Consider the following 23,770-nt stretch of genomic DNA (forward strand, 5'->3'; position numbering starts at 1 on the left):
TTTCCACTTTTAACACTTCATGATCCTCTAAATCCACATTTTTCTTCTAATGACTTCTCATCAAAAATGCATAAAGCAATTTTTTCCTCTAGTAAAGGTAACAAGTTCACATTAACCCTTAACTACCTACATTGGGATCATTCAAATCATAATGAATTTTTAACCATGGTAGGATTTCCATGCTATCCTATACACTTTTATATACCATATCCATTTTTCTCCTCCCCTCTCCTTTAGCCCATAATCAGCTAGCATGGGATCAGAGAACTAAAAATCAATATGAACTAAAGACATAATGTAAATTTGTTAAAAAAAAAAAAAGTGAATTAAGAAATAGAGACAACAGTTACTCTTTGGGGGGCTTACTCACTGAAAGAAGGGACATGGAAAGCTCCGGGGTATCAGTAATATTCTGTTTCTTGATCTGGGAGCTAGATACAATGCGGATTCAGTTTGTGAAAATTCACTGAGTTGTAGTCTTATGATCTGTGCACATTACCATATTATACTTCAGTTTAACAATTCAAATAAATTTCTGTAGGAATAAACCTATATTTAGGATTATTCATACCTTTGGTCCTGCCTTTTAATATGGATAAAATTAAGATTTGGCAATACAGATGGTTCCTGACAGCAGTTTGACTTAGGATTTTCTGGATTTACTATGATGCAAAAGCAATATGCACTCAGTAGAAACTGTACTTTGACTACCCAAATATCCACTCTGTTTTCCACTTTCAGTATTCAATAAATTACATGAGATATTCAACACTATTATACAGTAAGCTTTGTGCTAGATGATTTTGCCCAACTGTAGGCTAATGTAAGTGTTCTGAGCATATTTAAGGTAGGCTAGGACAAGCTATGATGTTTGGTAGGTTGATATATTAAATGCATTTTCAACTTACTTACAATGGGTTTACTGGGATGCAACCACGTCATAAGTAGAGGAGTATCTGTATGTATATTAACTCTCCAAAAGAGAGTGGACTCCAGTAGAAAAGTTATATTTTTGAAGTACAATAAGTATTTAAAGTAAATGTTTTGACCTAAGCATCTAGATTTTTAAAAGCTGACTGACTAGCTGAAATTTTAACAGTGTAGCACTATTGATGAGTAAACAGAGTACATATTTAGCCCTTCCTTTCCACAAAGACATTTAGTACAGCACCTACTTCTTTAGATAATCTTATGCTATAAATTTAGCATAAATAAAATAATACTAAATAATAAGAAAAGTGATTATCCATTCACTAAATAAGAGAGACACACTGTCTACTTACATGCAAAACTCAGAGACAGAAACTTAGGGGATTTAATAATTTATTATGTTCACTTTACCCACTTTACAGATGAAACAATGGCATACAAAAGTTAACTAACTTAGCTAAGGTCACATCTGGCAAGCAAGGAGTTGGAATTCACATATTACACTATATTACCTCTGTATAAAACTCTATCCTTGCTCTCTAGGAGTTTATAGCAATGAGGATTAAGGTACATTAAGCTGACTTTTATTACTAGTAAAACTATTGCTGAGATCTTAAGCTTCAATAACTGGTCTAACTATAAACTGAAAACTGAAGTGCCAAAAGCATTCCCATGATACACTCCTAGTATGTATGTATGTACATGTTTATTTTTAAAGTATAAGCTATAATGAGTATCTGGTCATTTTAATTTAAGTAGTTTCCATTTTTACCCTTATGCTCATAGGATCTGTTCAGCTATGACATGAAACCATACAAGCTGATTACTACACTGGACCTTTTTCAGACAAATCCTGTAAGAATCATCAATAATATACTGGTCATTTTAGCATATCCCAAGCCTATCTTCAAAGTTCTTTTCACATCCATTATTCCATTAGATTCTTTAAAAAAACAAAACAAACAAACAAAAAACCTTCATAAGAAAAGGAATCTGCATTAACATGTAAAAAACCTCCAGAAAGCTGAAGGAATGTGCCTATGCAGTTATGGTTCTGGAATGCTGTTTCCAGAACTTAGGTCTGCTGATGCCCAGCCCAGGTCTTTTCCAGTTTGCCCAGAGAAATCTCATGCCTCCCTTGATGCTCTGAAGATCACAGTGCTACAGGGCCAGCCTCCCTAGAAGAGCTGCTCTTTACATGGAGCTTAGTAGAAAGCAGAAGCAGGCAACAGGGCTAGGTCTCAGTCAGGCCTGGTGAACAAACAAACACTGTTGGCACAAAGAAAGGGGCAAGCAAAGCTCGATTTGATTTTGGTCCAGTAACAGCTGAAAACAATTGATGACTGCATGGAGAAGGTCAATGACCCCACTGTTCCAAGCAACGTGGCAAAAGACACTAGTAGACTTTAAAGCATTCTTAGCTGAGCCCAGTGAACACAAAAAGATAGTTACTCCGAAGTATGGCTCTCTCATGTGAGGGAGTGGGTGTAGGGACAGCATTGACTTTGGTGTTTCTGCTCTCTGGCAACCTGCTGAAGACTGACAGAGCATGACATATGAATTCACTGCTATCATTTCCTTCTCTCAAGATACTTGCTCAATCAGACAAAAGGAAAAAGAAATCCTCCTCTGATGGGCAACTAGAATTTTTTTCTATTATATACAAAGAGACTGAAAGCCCCAGGAGAACTACACACAATCTCTAAGCTTAGATCTGCTGAACAGAAAAGTCTGTCTAACCAGAAAATCTTCTACCCATTGGCACTTCAAAAACTATCACAGGAGCAATGCTTAGAATTTCAAGTTTATTAAAAATCCTGTTCAAGTGCCAACAGAAAAGCACATTCTTTTCTCTCACTATATCCCAAGGTAACAACTAAACCTCAAACTCCTAGAGAATGTAGTTACTTTATTATTGATAATTTTCTTTTTTCACTCTCAGATATAATATGTAAACAAAATTTGCACTCTAGAAAAACATCTTCATGGCGGGTGCAGTGGCTCACACCTGTAATCCTAGCACTCTGGGAGGCCGAGGCAGGCGGATTGCTCAAGGTTAGGAGTTCGAAACCAGCCTGAGCGAGACCCCATCTCTACCAAAAATAGAAAGAAATTAATTGACCAACTAAAAATATATATACAAAAAATTAGCCGGGCATGGTGGTGCATGCCTACTGAGGCAGTAGGATCACTGAGCCCAGGAAATTGAGGTTGCTGAGAGCCAGGCTGATGCCACAGCACTCACTCTAGCCTGGGCAAGAAAGTGAGACTGTCTCAAAAAAAAACACAAAAAACCATCTTCATAAGAATCATGATCTCTAGCACAGAGGGTGTGTGCCTTGCTTTAACATCACTAAGCCACTTGACTTGTTACTTTTTCCCTTAGAAAAATGCTAACAGTATGTTTTGCTGTATCTGCATTGCAATGCTACGAAGTTTTCAAAGAGCTTGTGATTTAATCATTTTCTATAAGAGTATTTGACCAGCCTTGGTGTTATTTTGATAATTTTCTCCCTCAACAGGCAGCCCAAGTTCTGATTGTATGGATGGGATAGAAAAGCCTCTGCTTGAGTTATTAAATGTTCACATCCAACAGTAAATTTAACCAAACTCTAAACTACATTCTTTAATTGAAACTAAAAAAAAGTTTTAAATTAATTTAAAACTTTAAGAATATATCCTGAAAACACTCCTCTGATTTTTAAGAGACTAGGAGAAAATCATTTCCCTAACCCTAAAAAAGCCTTTGTGAAAGCAGCAGACACTAAAAAGAGCAAGGATACTGATACATTATATTTGGTTTTTTTTCCCTCCTTCCATCCCACTCCACCTCTGTGAACCATCTGTGGTAGATTAAATTATTATTCAGCAAATATTCACTCCCTCCCCCAGCCTCCCCAAGGGAGGAATGTATTTCTCTACAGTGATGTTGGGCTTGGCTTTGTGATTTGCTTTGGCCTCATAGTGGATGCAGTCTACTACCCACCACTGAGCCTTTGGGCATGATCATATGACTTGATCGCAGTCATTTGATCACAACAGATGTGGCAGAAGAGGACATTTGAACTATGCTTGGGCAACTGGCCTAGCCTTCTTGCACTTCTGCTGAGAAGAGCTTACCTTGAGTAGCCACTACCCCAGAACAAGACATACAGATAATTTCCCCCTGACCTACACCTTGATGCAAAGCCTTGCATGAGAATAAATGTTCTTAGACTCTAAGTTTGGGTAAGGTCTGTAACGTAGAGTTACTATAGCAACTTGTTTTTAAAAAATGGTTATGTTGACTCAGAAGACGCAATAAAAATGAACAAAGACTTATAAGTCCAGAATCCCTTATCTGAAACCATTAGGACTAAATGTGTTTAGAATTCAGAACTTTTTGGATTTTGTAAAGGTAATATGATACAAATACCTTATGTCATGTAATGCCCCCACAGAATCTTAGCTAGAACCACAAAATCAAACACATTATTCAGTCTATAGTGAAAAACATGAATTGTTTTAAATTACATTAAAAAAGACTACAACTGGGTACAAGTCAGATTTTACTGTCAAATTAGTTATGAAAAAACTTTCGGTTTTCATGAGTTTTTGGATTTCAGAAAAATCCATGTGTACATGTATACATGTAATCCATGTACATGTAAATCCATGTGTACATGTAACTACAGTCCTGTATTATCAACCTCTGTATAATTATTTAAAAAATCTTTCCAAATAAGTTATTTAATTTCAATGGCTCTACAAGGAAGGTAGGATTACTTCGAATCATTGTCTCAAATTCTCTCTGGAAATGAACAGAATACAACTAATTTTTAATGAAAAAATGATTACTTACATCTAATTAATTTATAAATCACTGGTTATACTCAGCATTGCCTGCATTCTCTCTTTTGCTTTGAATCAACTTTAACAAGGAATTGTACAAAGGCATTGTGAAAAGGAAACATTAATATCCTTTAATCAAGAAACACTTACTGGGTTTCTTCTACATAGCCAGAAACCATGATGGGTACTAGGGATACTATTAAATCAGATATTGCTTCTGTTTTTAAGGAGCTTACTATCTACAGTGGAAGACAAACAAATTTTATACTGGTTAAATATTGAAATAAAACTGTCAAGTATATTAGGTTAAAATATATTATTAAATTAATACATTCAAATTAATTTCATCTGTTTCTTTTTACTTTTAAAAAATGTTTATTAAGGCCCAGTGTGGTGGCTCACACCTGTAATCCTAGCACTCTGGGAGGCCAAGGCGGGATGATCGCTCAAGGTCAGGAGTTTAAAACCAGCCTGAGCAAGAATGAGACCCCATCTCTACTAAAAAATAGAAAGAAATAATTGGCAAACTAAAAATACATAGAAAAAATTAGCCGGGCATGGTGGTGCATGCCTGTAGTCCCAGCTACTCAAGAGGCTGAGGCAGGAGGATCCCTTGAGCCCAGGAGTTTGAGGTTGCTGTGAGCTAGGCTGACGCTATGGCACTCTAGCCCAGTGACAGAGTGAGACTCTGTCTGAAAAAAAAAAAAAGTTTATTTCTTGTATTTGGGCTAAAAAAAAGAAAAAGAAAAATTCAGACACTTAGGCTTGAGCTAAAAAAAGAAAAAAATATTTATTAGAAAATCTGAAAGTAACATTTATATACAGTGTATCTGTACTAGAGAGTGCTGCTCTAAATCTTCAGTTCTTTCTGCTACGCCAGATCTAATATTCAATATCCCTGACAATCTTTTCCTTCCTGAAGCTTCCTCCCTTCCTCAGCTTTTGTGACACTGCACTATGATGGTTCTCCTCCCACCACACTCATTCTCCTCAGCTGGCTCCTCTCCCCTCTTCCACCCCCTCATTATAAGCGCTCTTAAGTAGTGTCTGTCCTTTTCACTTAGATATCTCCTCCATTGCTCCAACATCAACTGGTAAATCTACTTAAGCAACAAATATTTACAGCTCCATTCCTGCCCATAGGACATTTTCAACTGCTGATACTTCAAAAGTAATATTCTCAAGCCACTTCCTTGTCTTCCTCTCTGGTTCTTTCCTCCTAATTTCCTTATTTCTGAGAACGTCCCTCCCATTTCCTAAACTTAAAACCTCCTAGTCAACTTTACACTTTATTCCTTTCTCCTCAACTGGTTGCCATCTCCTGTTTATGTTTCTTTTTTCTAAACCTCTGCCACCATCGCAGACCGAACGAACTCTCATATATCTCACCTGAATTGTGCAAAAGTCATCTCAATTCTCTCACCATCCAGCCTCTACTGGGCTGGAGATTAATGTGCCCAAAGCAAAGCTCTGACCATAACAGTGCCACACATTCGAAAAGAATCTAAGAGGTAAGCAAAAGCAAACACATGTAAGCACTGGACAGGCAAGCCTCGTGACAGACCCCGTTTTCCGCCTCGAACGTAAGACATGAGGAACTTAGCCCTGAGTGCCACTCGCTTCTGCACAAGGACACACTTCGGGCGTGGGGCAGAGTTTGACCAGTTGCTCAAGCCGACCCAGCCCAAGGAGCTTCCGCTTTCTCCTGCTCCACTCAAGACAGTCAACCCTGGCCCAAGGCACCTGCGCCTGGAGATGTCTTAGGGAAAAAAGCATTTCTGTACCAAAGCTCGAAGGGAATCTCTCTTCAACCTTACCGCGCGATGAGCCCGGAGCCGAGAAACGGGCCACCCATCCTCGTTTCCCATGCGGGGTCCCTCCGTCCCAACCCGGCCGCGCGCCGCCCCTCATCATCCAGGACACCGGTTCCGTGGCCCGGGCAGCGACAAAGGGCCGGGCCCTGCCTGCGGTCTCCCGTGTCCGCGGTGCCTAACTTTCTCCCCGGACTCCCCATCACGCACGTACTCTTTTCCCGTCGCCGCAGCCGCCAACTCGCTCGCAAGCCAGGTTACTTCCAGACCAGCCGCTGTTTTGTTTCCGATGTGAAATCGCTGCCCCCGGAGCTGCCCGTCCTAGGCCACGCCCGAAAGCCCTCACCAGTGTCGTCATTTCCGGTTCTGGCGCCGTTGGCGGCCAGACCCCCGGGGGCGGGGCTTCCGGCGGTGCGCGAGGATTACGGGGGGAAATCCGGCGCTCCAGCTGGCCTCCATCTGGAAGAATGCGCCTAGAGTGCAGGCGTGGGTTGTCAGGGATGCGAGACTGCTTTTTTTTTGGGGGGGGGGGGAGCGGGGCTAGAGTGCCGTGGCGTCAGCCTAGCTCACGACAACCTCAAACTCCAGGGCTCAAGCAATCCTGCCTCAGCCTCCCGAGTAGCTGGGACTACAGGCATGCGCCACCATGCCCGGCTAGTTTTTTTTCTATATATTTTTAGTTGGCTGATTAATTTCTTTCTGTTTTTAGTAGAGACAGGATCTCGTTCTTGCTCAGGCTGGTTTTGAACTCCTGACCTTGTACGATCCACCCACCTCGGCCAACCCAGAGTGCTAGGATTACAGGAGTGAGCCACCAGGCCCCGACCAAAGACTGCTCCTGAGCTGAGGAACTGGTCCCCGTGCGTTTCTCTGGCCTACAAGCAATAGATCTTAATCTAACTTCTTCCATTTTTCTGTAGTACTTGTAGTATTTGTATATATAGTTTCTCAAAATGCAAACTAGGTGGATCACAATCAAGAGGGTGCTAGTTAAAATTGTAAATATCCGTGCTTCACTCCCCTCCCCCAATCAAAACTTCTGGTAGGTGGGGAGAACCAGAGAAACTTCACTTTAAACAAACATCCTCCAAGATTCTTGGGTTCCAAGCTTGAGAACCAGTGTTCCTAAGACATAAGCTAGATGAGAGCAGAAAATGTCTTATTTTTGTTATCCCCAGGCCTAACAACATCAGGTTCATAGTGCGTTGATCGATCATTTGATTTTTTGCATCCGCCAGCTTTTCAGCCAGTTTCCGTGGAAGACAGTATCAACTAAAGCATTAAGAAGCACAGCACTCCTATGTTCATCTGAAAGTTAAAAAAGTAAACAATGAATACTACCTTATAAAATGACAGGTTTACAATGGAGAAATTCAAACTCACAGGTAATCAGAAAACTAAAAATGAAATTAATGATATATGGTATCTGGCCAAGTTACATTTTTCTAAAGTTTCTTTTAAATTCCTCCCCAAGATATCCCCTCACATCCCTACTGCATCAATCCCCAATCCCTCCTCCCAACACTGATCCAAAGTATCAAACCGACTTTAATAGTTTTTTCACAAAGTAACTTTCATATTTAAGTAATCTTTTCCATTAACAGAGGAATCCTCCTTAGTATAGTGGTGAAATGTGAAGAAATAAAGATTAAAACAAGGCCGGGCGAAGTGGCTCACGCCTGTAATCCTAGCTCTCTGGGAGGCCAAGGCGGGCGGATTGCTCGAGGTCAGGAGTTCAAAACCAGCCTGAGCAAGAGCGAGACCCCATCTCTACTATAAATAGAAAGAAATTAATTGGCCAACTAATATATACAAAAAATTAGCCGGGCATGGTGGCGCATGCCTGTAGTCCCAGCTACTCGGGAGGCTGAGGCAGTAGGATTGCTTAAGCCCAGGAGTTTGAGGTTGCTGTGAGCTAGGCTGACGCCACGGCACTCACTCTAGCCTAGGCAAGAAAGCGAGACTCTGTCTCAAAAAAAAAAAAAAAAAAAAAAAAAAAAGAATAGTTCTTAAGACTTTCATGTTGTTTTTATAACAACTTTGGGCAATATTAATTCATACTGTGTAAGGTTTCCAAACCGAAACTGACTTATGGACTTGTAGTAAAGACAGCTCAGAAAGTTCAAGCATTTAATAGAAATTTCTTATCTGTATTTCCCAAGACACTAGAATATGACGGTTTATATACATCCAATTCTTTATATGCAATTCTGAAATAAAAGAAACTCTGGAAATTCAAAGGTTTTTCATTAATCTTGTCACAAAACTTAATTTGAGATGGCTTTAAACAATTAATTGAATGGTCTTTACCCTACTTACTGTGATGGTTCTCACTTTGCTGCAGAAATGTTAATGTATAAATTAGGGGTCCTGCCACAAATCTCACTGAAGGTGTTATACGGTATATGGTACATGCTGTCTATGAGTTTCAGATAAGTGATGTCTCCAGTTTTTAAGAGGGGTCCTTTAAGATATGTATAGTTGAAACAGCAGCAGGAGAGACCAGCAAGGGAAATTAAATTTACCCAAATAAACCTCATACTGATCTTGGCTAAATAAAAGCAACCTAATATGATGCTTCAGAAGCACTACCTGTGCAGTATGCTCAGAAAAGACAGCGAGGCTTAATATAATAAATTGCTTAAACAAGGTCTCAGGCTGAAGGTGAATCAGAGAAAAGGCTAGTAAATAAATTTATAAATTTCAAGTGGCATCTTTCTGAAATTTTCCTTTGAGAAACCAGAACTTAAAATTTAACACCAAAAAGAGGTATTTCCATACCTCTTTATCAATGTATAGATTGTATAGATTAAACTAAAATAAGATAAACAGCTTATTTGACCCTCAGATACCAACAGTCATAAAAATCAAGTCTATAAAAAAATTCAGCCCATATTATCAAGTTTTCTAGTATGCACCACACAATTAGAACATGATGCCATTTATTTACAAGACTCTGAAAGAAGATGAGTCCCCAAGATCAAATATATACATTTTTAATACTTGAAATATTTACATAATGGAACCATGTCATGGTTCGATGTTAAGAACAGTGTTTTCAAATGTCCTCTCAAGGTGTTAAAAAAAAAATCTAGTAACTCAAGCTCACAGTTATGCTTTTTAACAGGCCAATCTTTATCTTTCTTTTAAATAAATACTCAGACATGGAAACAGTTGCATCTAATTTGTTTTAAAAACTGCTTAAAACTTAACATTTTCAGGTAATTCTGTTCCCTGGTGAAGTTTTGATGTATAATAAAGAAAGGTATGTCTCTAAGCACACCATCAGTATATTTTTACACTTTGATGAGCAGATGTAAAACTAAGTGTGTAGTATACACACACTCACGATATAAGCCCTCTATAGAAAAAAAATTAAAACAAAAGATTAGTGGTTGGGAACTACCTTGAATGATTTACTTTATTCTTAGAAATAAGATGTAAACTTTGTAAACTGCCAAGCTGAATTCCTTTTGTGTTTGTCAACCTCTAGTTTATAAACTTGCCTCATGTTATCTTTTTTCTGCTTTTAAAAGGATTTTCACTTACGCTTTTACAATTAAGATTTTTCAATAAAGGAGTACAACAAAATCAAACTATGCCAATTAGTGCAAAAATGCATTAAATAAAGCTCTCTAGGATTTTAGGATGTTCCTTATTTCTGAGCAATGAAATTAGAAGGGAAAATCACTATGATCCACACTCCTTTAAAAGAGAAGCTGAAGACACCAGCTATTAACAGGGAAACCCCATCCTGTTAGCAGATTGTTGCTCACCACAGAATACCATGCTCTGGGAAACCAATAACCTAATCATACCAGACATTTGGATTGGCACAGTATCAATTTTTCCTTTACGATTCTATTCTTTAATTAGGGAATGTCTGAGGGACCCCACATCAAAGCAAACAAGGGAAAAGAAAGACTTTTACACATACATTCACACAAACACATTCACACAGAGATACAATAGGAATGGATTGTCTGCTAATTTTTGCATTCTAATTTTAAATTCCACGACTTTATGAGGGCTTGCCATTTCTAATCAAAGGGAAGTGAGGTGGTAGTAGATATGACCGGTATTCTATCAATTAAAATTGTTCATGTTGGTTTTTATACAGTACAGTTCAATATTAAGTGCAATTCTGCAAAAGAATTGGGGAGTCATTTTAATATTTACAAGGAACAAATCAGCAGAACAAGATTATATCAGATAGGCTGTGTACAGTAGCTGCGGCTTATAAAACATACCAGTAATTTGTACCTGGTGAGTATAAAGAGAACCAAGGATTCAGATGACTTTACAATCAAGGGAGTACACAGAGCATCAACAAATTGGAGGACAAAAAAATTCACATTTTCTACATTAAAAAAAATTACAGATCTCACAAATGTCTTTGAAGACAAAGAAAAATCCAAAGTCCTTTAAAGGGTGCGAAAGAAGAAATCTGAAAAGGAACTCTAAATGTAAAAAGAGTTTTACTTCACAAGACCAATTTTCTTGGCTTCTGTTTCATATATCAATAATCTCCACATTTTCACTATAAAAACTTCTGCTTCTTCATCAAGTACCTAGAAAAGAGAAAAAAATGAAATTATCCTCCTATATATTAATGAGTTAGGTGCTTCCTGTCCCCACCACTCTTGCCCACATCCCACACACACGTGGCCCTCTATCCCAGGGCAGCTGCGAGGAGAAATGGACTATCCCTTCTAAAGGAGGCAACTGTGACTGTGCTCCAGGGTATCACTGCCTTAACAAGCGTGGCTTAATGTCACCAGATCTTCATAGAGGCAGTTTAGGATAGGAATTTAAAGAACCAGATCTCTTGTCAAACTATTTAGGTTCAAATTCCACTTCTCCCTCTTATTAGCTACATGTCATTGGTTGGTTACTTAACCTTACTGAGCCTCAATTCCCTTATAAATTTGGCTACATCAAAACACTAGGTACCACTGTGGGAATTAAAAGCTATTATGTACTGAGTGCCTCCTACACAGTAAATGCTCAATAAGTACCAAAGAAAAGTCAGATTTTTATTTTGTGAATAATTTCTGTCAATTTATCAATGATGGCAATTAATTAAAGAACTAAATCAACTTCTATGACCCAGATTTTACTATAGTTTGAGAATTGTATTGCAGCAGTAATTCATATGAAAGTCATACTTTAGAAATAACACAGATACAGGCACAAAATACAACCAAAGTTCATTAATTTATGTAAAATGAAGAAAGGTATAGTTTGAAAGTTAGAATTTTTAGTAAGAGTGAAATAGTACTCAGACTAAAACTTCAATCTCATTTATTCAAGAAATATTCAGAGGGACCATGAGCTTTTACCAGAGCTGTTTGACAACACTAGCTCAAATTTCCTCCTTTTCTGAACAAGAATGAGCCAGAATAATCAAAAACAATTGACTCTAATTAAACTCAAAATATTTCAACAGATCAAAACGGATGAACACTAGCATAAGAAATCTGTGACTGCAACTCTGTGGCCAAAATCAAGAACGCCAATCTTTTAGATTGAGACCTATAAACATTTCTCCTTTCCTCTGAAGCAATGAATTTTTCACAAATGTTTTATTACAAGTTCTAAACAACAGCTGCATCAGTTTGGCTGGGCAGCAGAAAAAGGAATGATATTTGGCTTTAGACATCATACAGTGAGTGACTGGACACAAAACATTTTGACTTCGGAACTCCTCATTTTAGCTAAAAACCTCACCATGTCTCTCCTTTGCATCTTGCTGCAGTTAAAAATTCACTTTCTCCCAGTAATCTATCATCTCGTATAATGCTTAATACTTCTCTTCCTCCCTGACTCATTTTCCATTGCTACCTTCTCACTCTGCCCTTTGGACTGCTGCATTCCATTTTATAACAGCCACCAACAACTAACCAGTTTTCTTACCTTAACCTTAAGAGAAAACCTGACCTATTCCTCAGAACTCCTGACAATCCTAGAGCCTTCTCAGGAAGTCCCTCACTCTCAATGTCTTAGTCTCTACAAGAGAGGCTGCTGGATCTTCACTGTTTCTACCCTTATAAAAAAACACAAACAAACAAAACCATCTCCATGGAAGATCTCAGAACACTACCATTCATTCCAAACAGCAGCTATCTAGCCAATATGTAACCTAGACTTTCCCTCCCACCAAGTGAGTGTTCCGGCACCTCACTCCAATATTTCTCTCCAATCCCTAGCCCAATACCCAGGAATTTCCTGTGGCTATACTTTGCACCTTGATATCATCTGGACTGATCTACCCTTTATGTTTCCTTTTTTAAGACAGGGTCTTGTTCTATTGCCCAGGCTAGAGTGTAGTTTCATCATCATCATCATCATAGCTTATTGCAACCTCAAACTCCTGGGGCTCAAGCCATCCTCCTGTCTTAGCCTCCAGAGTAGCTGGCACTATAGGCACATGCCACCACACCTAGCTAATTTTTCTAATTTTTTATAGAGACAGCGTCTCAAACTCCTGGGCTCAAGTGATTCTCCCACCTCAGCTTCCCAAAGTGCTAGGATTACAGGTATGAGCCACCTAGCCCAGCCAATAAACCCTAATTTTAAGTTCCAGGTAACAGCAGATATCTTGCTGTGATTTTTTTTTTCTTTAAATTTTTTTTTTCTTTTTCCTTTTTTTCCATGCAACATCCATTAATGAAGTCTCATTGCTGTGGATTTCTTTAACCTCCTTAATGAATACTCAAATTTTAATTCAGGACTACAAAAAGAAAGACTCTGGAAGCAACACAGAAAATAAATGAAATTCAAAAGTGAGTTTGTTTATATATTTATTAATATTAATAAGTAAAATCTCTAACTTACCATAGCAACATCATCTAAAATGCTCTGAGGAGAACTATGAGCCATAACCTAAAAGACAACAATTGTCACATTTAAAATAAACAAAAAATACCAATATAGTCAAGAAATTTTAAGGTATAAACCCTCACACTGGTACAGGAATTGCTTTTGTTTGAGGAACCTTTCTATAAATTTTACCTCTCAGAATTTCGCTCTACAGTAAAAGTTTAACACCAAAACCTGGGATTGTAATTGCTACAAAATAATCTGTCTTCCAACTTTATTTTTATTTATTTATTTATTTATTTATTTATTTTTGAGACAGAGTCTCAAAAAAGTCTCGCTTTGTTGCCTAGGCTAGAATGAGTGCCGTGGTGTCAGCCTAGCTCACAGCAATCTCAATCTCCTGGGCTCAAGCAATCCTTCTGCCTCAGCCTCCCAAGTGGCTGGGACTACAGGCATGGGCCACCATGCCCGGCTAATTTTTTCTATATATATTATTTGGCCAATTAATTTCTTTCTATTTATAGTAGAGACGGGGTCTCACTCTTGCTCAGGCTGGTTTCCAACTCCTGACCTCGAGCAATCCACCCGCCTCAGCCTCCCAGAGAGCTAGGATTACAGGCGTCAGCCACCGCGCCTGGCTTGTCTTCCAACTTTAAACCAAATCTTTTTTACACAAGTTTTAGTGCTACAACAATTTCAAGTGGACAGGTCAGCCTAAATTTGCTCTTCATATTATTAAAAGAGCAGTTACTAGTGGAAAAACAGCACAGTTATACCTTTATAGGAATATGGTGCTTCTACTGTAGTTAACTGTCTTACTGAAGATAAGACTATGCTTTCAGAAGACAATGGAAGGATATGATACATCTTGGTGGTTAAGAACCGGGGTTTAGAGGCTAGACTCTCCTACTTACTAAACAATCATGGCCAAGACAAAATCTTTCCCTAAACCTCAATTTCTTTTTTTTTTTTTGAGACAGAGTCTCACTTTGTTGCCCAGGCTAGAGTGAGTGCCGTGGCGTCAGCCTAGCTCACAGCAACCTCAATCTCCGGGGCTCAGCGATCCTACTGCCTCAGCCTCCCGAGTAGCTGGGACTACAGGCATGCGCCACCATGCCCGGCTAATTTTTTGTATATATATTTTTAGTTGGTCAATTAATTTCTTTCTATTTTTGGTAGAGACGGGGTCTCGCTCAGGCTGGTTTCGAACTCCTGACCTTGAGCAATCCGCCCGCCTCGGCCTCCCAAAGTGCTAGGATTACAGGCGTGAGCCACCACGCCCGGCCCTCAATTTCTTTATGTATAAAATGGGTATGACACATTAGTAACTTTAACTTCCAAAGGTTGTTAGGAGGTTTAAAGAAAATAAAGTTCTATAAAATGATAAGACAGTACTAACCATAAACAAAGCCTGGCATATGGTAATTAGTCCATATGCCCTGACCATTATTATGATATGGAAACTATTTTGCTCCTGTCCAAAGGATAGGACACTGATAAAGGAGTTGATGAGACAAGCTATCTATCACCTTTCTCCACAAAACCTCATCATTATTCTAACCAATACAAGCAGAGCATGGCATAGCATTCTCAGCGGAAGGAAGAGAGAGCCTAATTGGCAGTAGCTAGCAATTCTGTTACCCGTGACCCTTGAAAATGAGAACATGTGGCAAGGAGTCCGAAACGGAGTAGAAGGGTACACTAAAGCAGCCATAAATCGCTTAATTGAAACTATATCAGGGACTTGGCCCTTGCAAGATTTTTGTTATTTCAGAAAATGTCTAATATTTTAAAATTTAAAATAAATGTTGGGAAAAAGAATAAAAGACTAACCTTAGAACAAACAAAGTCAACTAATGTAGCTTCTTCTTCACCTATATATTCTATGATTTTCTTATTAATCCATGGTCTAATTCGTCGTTCCATCAGTATCTGGAAAACAAATCATAGTTACTGAATTAAAGAATTACAGCTTTTTATTATGCTTACTAAAGTCTATACACTATAACTTCCTAATTTTTCTTAAGGTTAAAATATAGTATGGTCATTCACAAGTTAAAGTAAGACAAGTATGTCTCAAGATGCAATTATTTGCTTCTAATCTTTGCTTCAAGTACAACCCAAAATTGGCCCAATAATATGTATTCCATGGCCTTGGCATTTACTTGGTGTCAAGATGATTATCCCTACTTACTTGTCATTAATAGAATCAAATGAGTTTACATGGCATATTCAAAACCACTCCCAATAACATGATGAAACATAATTTCCTACTCACAGAATCCACAATAGACCAATCAAGGGGATAAGCAAAGAGCTCAGGTTTGGCTGTAGGGATTTTCTCAATGAGACTCTTAATGTGCTTGCGTTTTTCTTCAGTGTTCACAGTGCCTTTGGCAGCATTTTTATCATCTTCACCATAATCCAAGGGAACCAGTTTCCTTTTTCGGGGTACATCATCACTGTCTTCATCCTCAAATTTGTTGAAGACACTATCTACTGGTAGTTTCTTTCTCTTCACAGAATTAGGCTGACCAGGACTATTGGAAGCACCTATAGTAAAAACACTCTCTTAGCATGATAACTTAATTTGCAAGTGTTACATTTTACATCCCACCATCCCTCAAAAGCAGTGTAAAGTATACTTCCACAAATCTCAGAGAAAGATCCCAACTGTAAAAAATAACTCACTACTCACAAGTGCTAGAAAATTTAACTTTTCACTTCTTCTCGAACTCGAGGCAGCTGCAGATATAGGAGCACTAGTAGAACTATGAAAACAATCGTGAGCTAGAAAGGCATTTTTTAGTAATTTTCTATCTACCTACCAAGCACCACATATTTTTTTTTCCTTAATGCACAATATAGGTATTTGCAGGGAGGGAAAAAAAGATAAGAAGAAAGAAAATGGTAACATACCCAGTTTAAGACTTAGTCCTATTTTTGGCCTATGCTCCTCAGGTTGTTGTTGATCTGGTGAGTTTTCATGAGGAATAATAATACCACAGGGAGACTCGTCCCCAGGAGTGTTGGGTGTTGCATTGCCACTAGCAGAAGAAACAGATGGGGCAGAGCTGATCGGCCTCAGGGTAGGCTTAAGACAAGGCTTTTGTTCTGGCTCTTCTTCTTCTTCTACAGGTTCTTCTCGTTTTTCTTCTTTTTCTTGCTTTTCTTCTTGCTCTTCTTCTGATTCTGGCTCTTGCTTTATTTGTGGCTGTCTGCGTCTCTCAGCCTCTTGTTCCATCTAAAACCACAAAAACAATCCGATTAACTTGGAAGAGACTACAACTATATTTGATTCAACTGTTTTATTTTACATTATTTTTTGTAAAATACCTCTCTTTTTGGTTAAGAATAACTGAACACTGCCTCCTCCTATAATCAGAAATCTAAGTAAATCAATAGAGTATATTAGGTGCTGTGCAAATTTTTAAGTTTTAAAAATTATATATACTATAATTCTTCAGTGGCTTACATAACCTCTTCAGGGATAACAAAGATAAATACACAATAGTCTGAATTCACAAGGAAGTTATTTTTCTTAAGGAAAACAATCTATATATAGTCTATAGATCTATATCTATATCTATAGATAGATAGATAGATAGACAGACAGACAGACAGACAGACAGACAGACAGACAGACATAGACAATATAGAAAATCCATAAAAGGCAGCTCATATCCTCAGGTTGACCAACAATCATCTGTTTTTTCTAGGTAATAGCTGAGGCTGGTAGTCACTTTTGTATTCATAAACAACCAGGAAGGAAAGAAATTGGAAATTTTGGTGTCAAAACAAACACTTCCCCTGAAATGATAAAAGATATTGAGAAAGAAAAACAGCCACATAAAAGTATTTTAAAAATCTGCGTGGTAAGGTGCAGGTAGCCACCTGTAATCCCAAGGCCTCAGAAGGCTAAGGTAACAGGAACATTTGAGCTCTCCCAAAGCATTGGGGTTACAGGCTTGAGCCACCATGCTGGGCTCCTCACATGGTTTTTATTTGCTTCACTATCCATTTTCTACCTTGCCTGAACTTTCTGTTTAGTTATGTAAGTATTACTTTAATCAATGGAAAAAAGTAAAATTGTTTCATTTTGAAACATAAATGGGACATGTAAGACATGGTTTCTGTTAACCAAAACAATATAACAGGTTAAAAATAGTTAATATGAGGCTGAGCGTGGTGGCTCATGGCTGTAATCCTAACACTCTGGGAGGCTGAGGTGGGAGGATCACTTGAGCTCGGGAGTTTGAGACCAACCTGAGCAATAGTGAGACTCCGTCTCTACAAAAACGAGAAAAAAATTAGCCAGGCGTGGTGGCGAGTGCCTATAGTTCCAGTGACTAGGGAAGCTGAGGGAGGAGGATCACCTGAGCCCAGGAGTTCAAGTTAAAGTGGGCTACGATGACACCCCTGCACTCCAGCCTGGGCAACAAAGGGAGACCCTGGCTCTAAAAAAAGAAAAGTACTAATAACCTTACACAAAATAGCAAGTTCTATGGAGCATAAAGTACATTCCCTTTAACTATAAATTAAACTATTATCATAGGCTGGCTATAAGGTGACATGATAATCTTTTTTTTTTTTTTTAGAGACAGAGTCTCCACTCTGTTGCCCAGGATAGAGTGAGTGCCTTAGCGTCAGCCTAGCTCACAGCAACCTCAAACTCCTGGGCTCAAGCAATCCTATTGCCTCAGCCTCCCAAGTAGCTGGGACTACAGGCATGTGCCACCATGCCCGGCTAATTTTTTCTATATATTTTTAGTTGGCCAATTACTTTCTTTCCATATTTTTAGTAGAGACGGGGTCTCACACTTGCTCAGGGTAGTTTCGAACTCCTGACCTTGAGCGATCCACCCGCCTCAGCCTCCCAGAGTGCTAGGACTACAGGCATGACATGATAATCTTAAAACAAAATCAGATGGATATTATGGTATCTCACCCTCTGGAGCTCTGCATCTGGATCTGGATGCCCTTCTGCCAGAAGGCGTTGCCTAATTTCCTCAAGCTCTTCCTTCTCTCTCTTTCTGTCTCGTTCATCTGCTTCCATTTCCTTTTCTCTATCACGCAACCTTTTCTGAAGAGCACTTCCCCTGTAAAACAAAATGATAACAGGCTTCATTTAATACACACATCACTGACTATTACAGATGTTTCCAACAACACGTGGTTTCAACACTATGAGCTGGATGCAAGTGGGACATGATGGCTCACACCTGTAAGCCTAGCACTCTGGGAGGCCAAGGTGGAAGAATCACTTGAGGTCAGGAGTTCGAGACCAATCTGAGCAAGAGTTGAGATCCTGTCTCTACTAAAATAGAAAAACTTAACCAGGAATGGTGGCATGTGCCTGTAGCCCCAGCCACTTTGGAGGCTGAGGCAGGAAGATTGCTTGAGCCCAGGAGTTTGAGGTTGCTATGAGCTAGGCTGATGCCATGGCACCCTAGCCTAAGTGACAGAGCAAGACTGTCTCAAAAAAAAAAAAAAAAAAAAAAAAAAAAAGACTGCATGGAAATAGACTGAAAATTGTCTTAAGGGTCTATATACATCTACTGAACAACCAAGAAAGTGTGCTCTCTACATATTAATATGTGATAAACAATCTTCTCATTATCATTATGCTCCCTTCATTCTTAAAGTCGTACCAAATGTCAACTCTCACTTCAAATAAGACAATTATATGGGAATGGGATGATGGAGGAGAGGTTAGACTGCTATGTACCACTCTTGAAGTACCTGAAGAAAAACTTTCTAGACATTATATAGTAATAAAAATTAGTCATAATTTGCTATGAAACCGGACCTATTTAAAACATAAGAAAAAAAAAGTAATATTTTCATATGACACTATCACCCCCCCACACACACAAAAAGATATATAGAATTGTTGATCCTTTTCTGATAGCTCTATGCGCCACAAAAAAGAACATATAAGCTATAAAAGCGATCATAAGATAGAATGCGAAGATTTCTTGCTTTCTTATTCCACTTAGTGAACTTGCACTCAGGTAGACAAGGGAAAATGCAGCTGATAAAAAGTAGAGTATGAGTTCATAAAACAAGGCTTTTTTACCTGTAATATTTGGGATCATCTCTATCATCATCATAGTCTTCTAAGAATTCTTTTAGTCTTTTAGCTTCTTTGGCCTTTAAAGAAGTAAAGGACAAAACATGTAAAGTAAACATAAAATTCATTTCTAAATGAATAATTACCTCGTCCTGGTTTCTTGGAAACAGATTTTTCTTATTCATACCACTTAAAACTTTATAATTCTCACATAGTTCATATATTAAGTATAAATCAGGCCAGGTGTGGTGGCTCATGCCTGTAATCCTAGCAATCTGGGAGGCCAAGGCGGGCGGATCATCTAAGCTCAGGAGTTCGAGACCAGTCTGAGAAAGAGCGAGACCCTGTCTCTATTGAAAATTAGAAATTAGCTGTAAAAGTAAAAGATATATATATCAATATAAATATATATACTTATATATATTTAATAATATATATATTTAAATAATATATATATATATTAATTAGCCGGGCATGGTGGCACACATCTGTAGTCCCAGCTACTAAGGAGGCTGAGGCAGGAGGATTGCTTGAGCCCATGAGTTTGAGGCTGCTGTGAGCTAGGATGATGCCATGGCACTGTAGCCTAGGCAACACAGTGAAACTCTTCAAAGTATAATAATTATTTTCTAATGCAACCTGAGCACACCATGAAACAAAACTGAGGTTACCTTATAAAATGGACAGATATATATTTATTTTATTTTATTTATTTATTTATTTTAGAGTATTATGGGGGTACAAGTGTTAAGGTTACATATATTGCCCGTGGCCCCCTGAACAGATATATTTAAAATTTCATTTTATAGGTAGATAATGCTACAAGTAGTTTAAGAAACGCAAGGTTAAAAATTTAAATTGTGCCAGGCATGGTGGCTCACGCCTGTAATCCCTAGCACTCTGGGAGGCTGAGGCAGGTGGATTGCTCGAGGTCAGGAGTTCAAAACCAGCCTGAGCAAGAGTGAGACCCCGTCTCTACTATAAATAGAAAGAAATTAATTGGCCAACTAATATATATGGAAAAAATTAGCCGGGCATGGTGGCACATGCCTGTAGTCCCAGCTACTCAGGAGGCTGAGGCAGGAGGATCACTTGAGCCCAGGAATTTGAGGCTGCTGTGAGCTAGGCTGACGCCACGGCACTCACTCTAGCCTGGGCAACAAAGTGAAACTCTGTCTCAAAAAAAAAAAAAAAAAAATTTTAAATCCTGGTCATGAATCAATCTAAAGGCAATGCTATCTACTTTTAAATTGATAGTAAACCATGAAATTATATAAATCTCTAACTTCTGTTTTTTGAATTTCAATAGGAACAACAGTATGTAATAACGATTACATCTAATATACATATGTATTTTTTTCTTATCCATACCTGTATGTATCTATTATATCTAACCATTATTATATTAACATATATCATACCTATTTTCAAAGCAGATGAAGGTAGATTTCTAAATGCAGTTAAAGTTTTTATATATTTCAGCCAGTTTAAATGTTACCTCTCCTTGAAGGACTCCTCCAACCTAACCATCTATCCATGATCAAGCCTGTCCCCCTAGACAGAAGTAAAATTCTTACACTGTACTCCTAATATACTGTGAACACACCTTCAACACACTCTAAATACATACACATCCCTTACAGTAACTAACTTTTTTTTTTTTTTTTTTTTTTTTTTTTTGAGACAGAGTCTCGCTTTGTTGTCCAGGCTAGAGTGAGTGCCGTGGCGTCAGCCTAGCTCACAGCAACCTCAAACTCCTGGACTCGAGCGATCCTTCTGCCTCAGCCTCCCGAGTAGCTGGGACTACAGGCATGCACCACCATGCCCGGCTAATTTTTTATATATATATCAGTTGGCCAATTAATTTCTTTCTATTTATAGTAGAGATGGGGTCTCGCTCTTGCTCAGGCTGGTTTTGAACTCCTGACCTTGAGCAATCCGCCCGCCTCTGCCTCCCAAGAGCTAGGATTACAGGCGTGAGCCACCGCGCCCGGCAGTAACTAACTTTTATGACTACTTCATCATTTGCTTTCATATTAGGATCACATAGTCATTCTTATACATTCAGTAAGTAGCATGAGGACATGATATAATGTACACTCAAAATTTGTCAAATGAGTGAAAGTAGATGGTTAGGTGGCAATAGCAATTACAGTATTTATAAATATCTTCGATTATAAAATATGATCAAGGAAGGCTCACAAAGTACATACTAAAATATAAACAGAATTTAACTACTCTGGAGAATACAGGACAAACCTTCACTTTTTCCTTCATATACTTGTGTTACTTTAACATGAGCTGGTGTTTGTGTAACTAGATTTTTTGAAGCTTCCAAATAAAAACATAACTAATACGAATACATTTTTTCAAGAAAGATAGGTTTCAGAATTGCTCATAGAAAGCAATACCATTTTAAGAAGTTTATTCCACAATATTGTTGATGACATTTCTTCAAATAATTACATTATTATATTATTTTCTTTGTATTTTCTAATTTAGGGTTGAAAAAGAAAGTCTAAAAATGGGAGCTTTAATACCATTTTAATTTTTTTAAGAATTAAAATTATTTTAAATAATCCTATGACTTTAGAGCATCTAACATCCAGAAATCTAACACTATCACGCTATCTATCTAGTTGCTGCATGCACCCTTTTTGTTACTTACAAAAATTCCCACTATGTCTCATGTTCAAAAGCTATTTGAAGATTCCTAACTTCGGTGAAGGTTTTGGAAGAATAATCTCCAAACTGGAGATAAAGAAACTTCCATGAAATTCTGGCAAAAACAGAACACATGGAACATACTGCTGAAGCAAATACTATAAATTATCTTTTTGTCAGTTCACTTTATAACAACTTATACCAATTGCTTCACTGTTACAGTTTATCAACACTATAAATGCAAAAAGAAAAATTCATTTTATAATCATCATATAGTTAAAAGAAAGAATAATAATAGCTGAGTGTGGTAGCTCATGCCACTAATCCCAGCTACTCAGGAGGCTCAGGAGGGAGAATGACTTGAGTCGAGGATGAGTTTGAGACCAGGCTGGGCAATATAGTGAGACTATAACTTGACAATGTCCACCAAAAAAAGAAAAAGAAAAAAGAAACAAGATAGTGTGATAGTGTAAGAATAAACTATAAATGTTATATATACAAACAATAATTTTGATTTATAAAAGCAGTTCTTTTCACCACACCATTTGTTTCATGCAAATTAACACTGTACTAATTCAATACTACAGATTCTCTTTTTTTTTTTTCTTTTTGAGAGAAGAGTCTCACTGTGTCATCTGGGCCAGAGTGCAGTGGCTGGCTGCAACTCAAATTCCTCAGCCTTCCTAGTAGCTGGGACTACAGGTACACACCACCACACCTGGCTAGTTTTTCGGGGAGATGGAGTCTCACTCTTGCTCAGGCTGGTCTTGAACTCCTGGCCTCAAGCAATCCTCTTGCCTCAGCCTCCCAGAGTGCTAGGATTACAGGCATGCACCACTGTCCGCAGCCAAATACTGCATATTCTTAATAAAAAATGTTCTATAAATTCTGTTTATATATTGCTTCATCATGAATTTACTTTGAAGGTATGTAGAAAGATAATTTTATCTGCAGTAAAAATTTGAAAAATAGCATGAAAAAAGATTTTGGTATGCTGAAATTTTCTAAAGATTGCTTGAAATCCACAAAAATTATCTTTAAACTGAGATGTTTGTACATTTCAATTATAGTTACTTACAGTTAACAGTATAGATCTGATGTGATTTTTATTTAAAAAATCACTTAATTTAAGCTAGAATCTTACCATCTCTCTTCTTCTTTCTTCTTCTCTTTCAGCTTCTTTCTCATATTCCCGAGTTTTCTTCCGTTCTCTGATTTCCCAATTCTTAAGACGCTAAAAAAGAAATTTTCAAAGCTTTAAAAATCTACATAAAAGATGCTACAAATTTTAACTAGCATACTAAGTACTCCAACCTTTAAGAAGAAAGGCATTTCCTCAATTTACCTCTTGATAAGCAGCTTCTTTTTCTCGGAGTTTTCTTTCAAGTTTTCTTCGTTCATATGCATCTTCTTCATCCTCTTCTCGGTCCCGTTTCTTGTCTTTTTCCCTTTCTCGTTCCCGTTCCCTCTCTCGTTCTCTCTCTCGCTCCCGTTCTCTTTCTCGCTCTCGTTCTCGTTCTCGCTCTCTCTCCCGCTCCCGTTCCCTTTCACGATCTCTGCTCTTCTCTCTATGTAAACAAAAGATTTAAAAAGTCAGTCTACTGTGTTTTCTCATAAAGACCAAAGGAAAAGACCACAA

General features: G+C 38.1%; 2 protein-coding genes across 4 annotated transcripts in view; both read right to left on the reverse strand.

Moving 5' to 3' along the window:
* The window catches only part of PSEN1 (presenilin 1), a 64,292-nt gene extending 57,348 nt beyond the window's left edge, over window positions 1–6,944 (reverse strand). For both annotated transcript variants that reach the window (XM_076003615.1, XM_076003614.1), the window contains exon 1: window positions 6,787–6,944. The gene's annotated coding sequence lies outside the window, so the exon portion shown is untranslated. The remainder of the gene's footprint in view (window positions 1–6,786) is intronic.
* Window positions 6,945–10,562: 3,618 nt separating this feature from the next.
* The window catches only part of RBM25 (RNA binding motif protein 25), a 56,217-nt gene continuing 43,009 nt past the window's right edge, over window positions 10,563–23,770 (reverse strand). For both annotated transcript variants that reach the window (XM_012741200.3, XM_012741193.3), the window contains 9 exons: window positions 23,477–23,699; window positions 23,276–23,365; window positions 19,474–19,547; window positions 18,343–18,493; window positions 16,314–16,638; window positions 15,673–15,947; window positions 15,228–15,326; window positions 13,410–13,457; window positions 10,563–11,143 (listed from right to left, as the gene is read on the reverse strand). In XM_012741200.3, the coding sequence (XP_012596654.1) occupies window positions 11,051–11,143; window positions 13,410–13,457; window positions 15,228–15,326; window positions 15,673–15,947; window positions 16,314–16,638; window positions 18,343–18,493; window positions 19,474–19,547; window positions 23,276–23,365; window positions 23,477–23,699 (1,378 nt within the window). In that variant the 3' untranslated portion in view covers window positions 10,563–11,050. The remainder of the gene's footprint in view (window positions 11,144–13,409; window positions 13,458–15,227; window positions 15,327–15,672; window positions 15,948–16,313; window positions 16,639–18,342; window positions 18,494–19,473; window positions 19,548–23,275; window positions 23,366–23,476; window positions 23,700–23,770) is intronic.

This window comes from Microcebus murinus, chromosome 6 (assembly GCF_040939455.1).
Source record: "Microcebus murinus isolate Inina chromosome 6, M.murinus_Inina_mat1.0, whole genome shotgun sequence".
Taxonomy (NCBI): Eukaryota; Metazoa; Chordata; class Mammalia; order Primates; family Cheirogaleidae; genus Microcebus; species Microcebus murinus.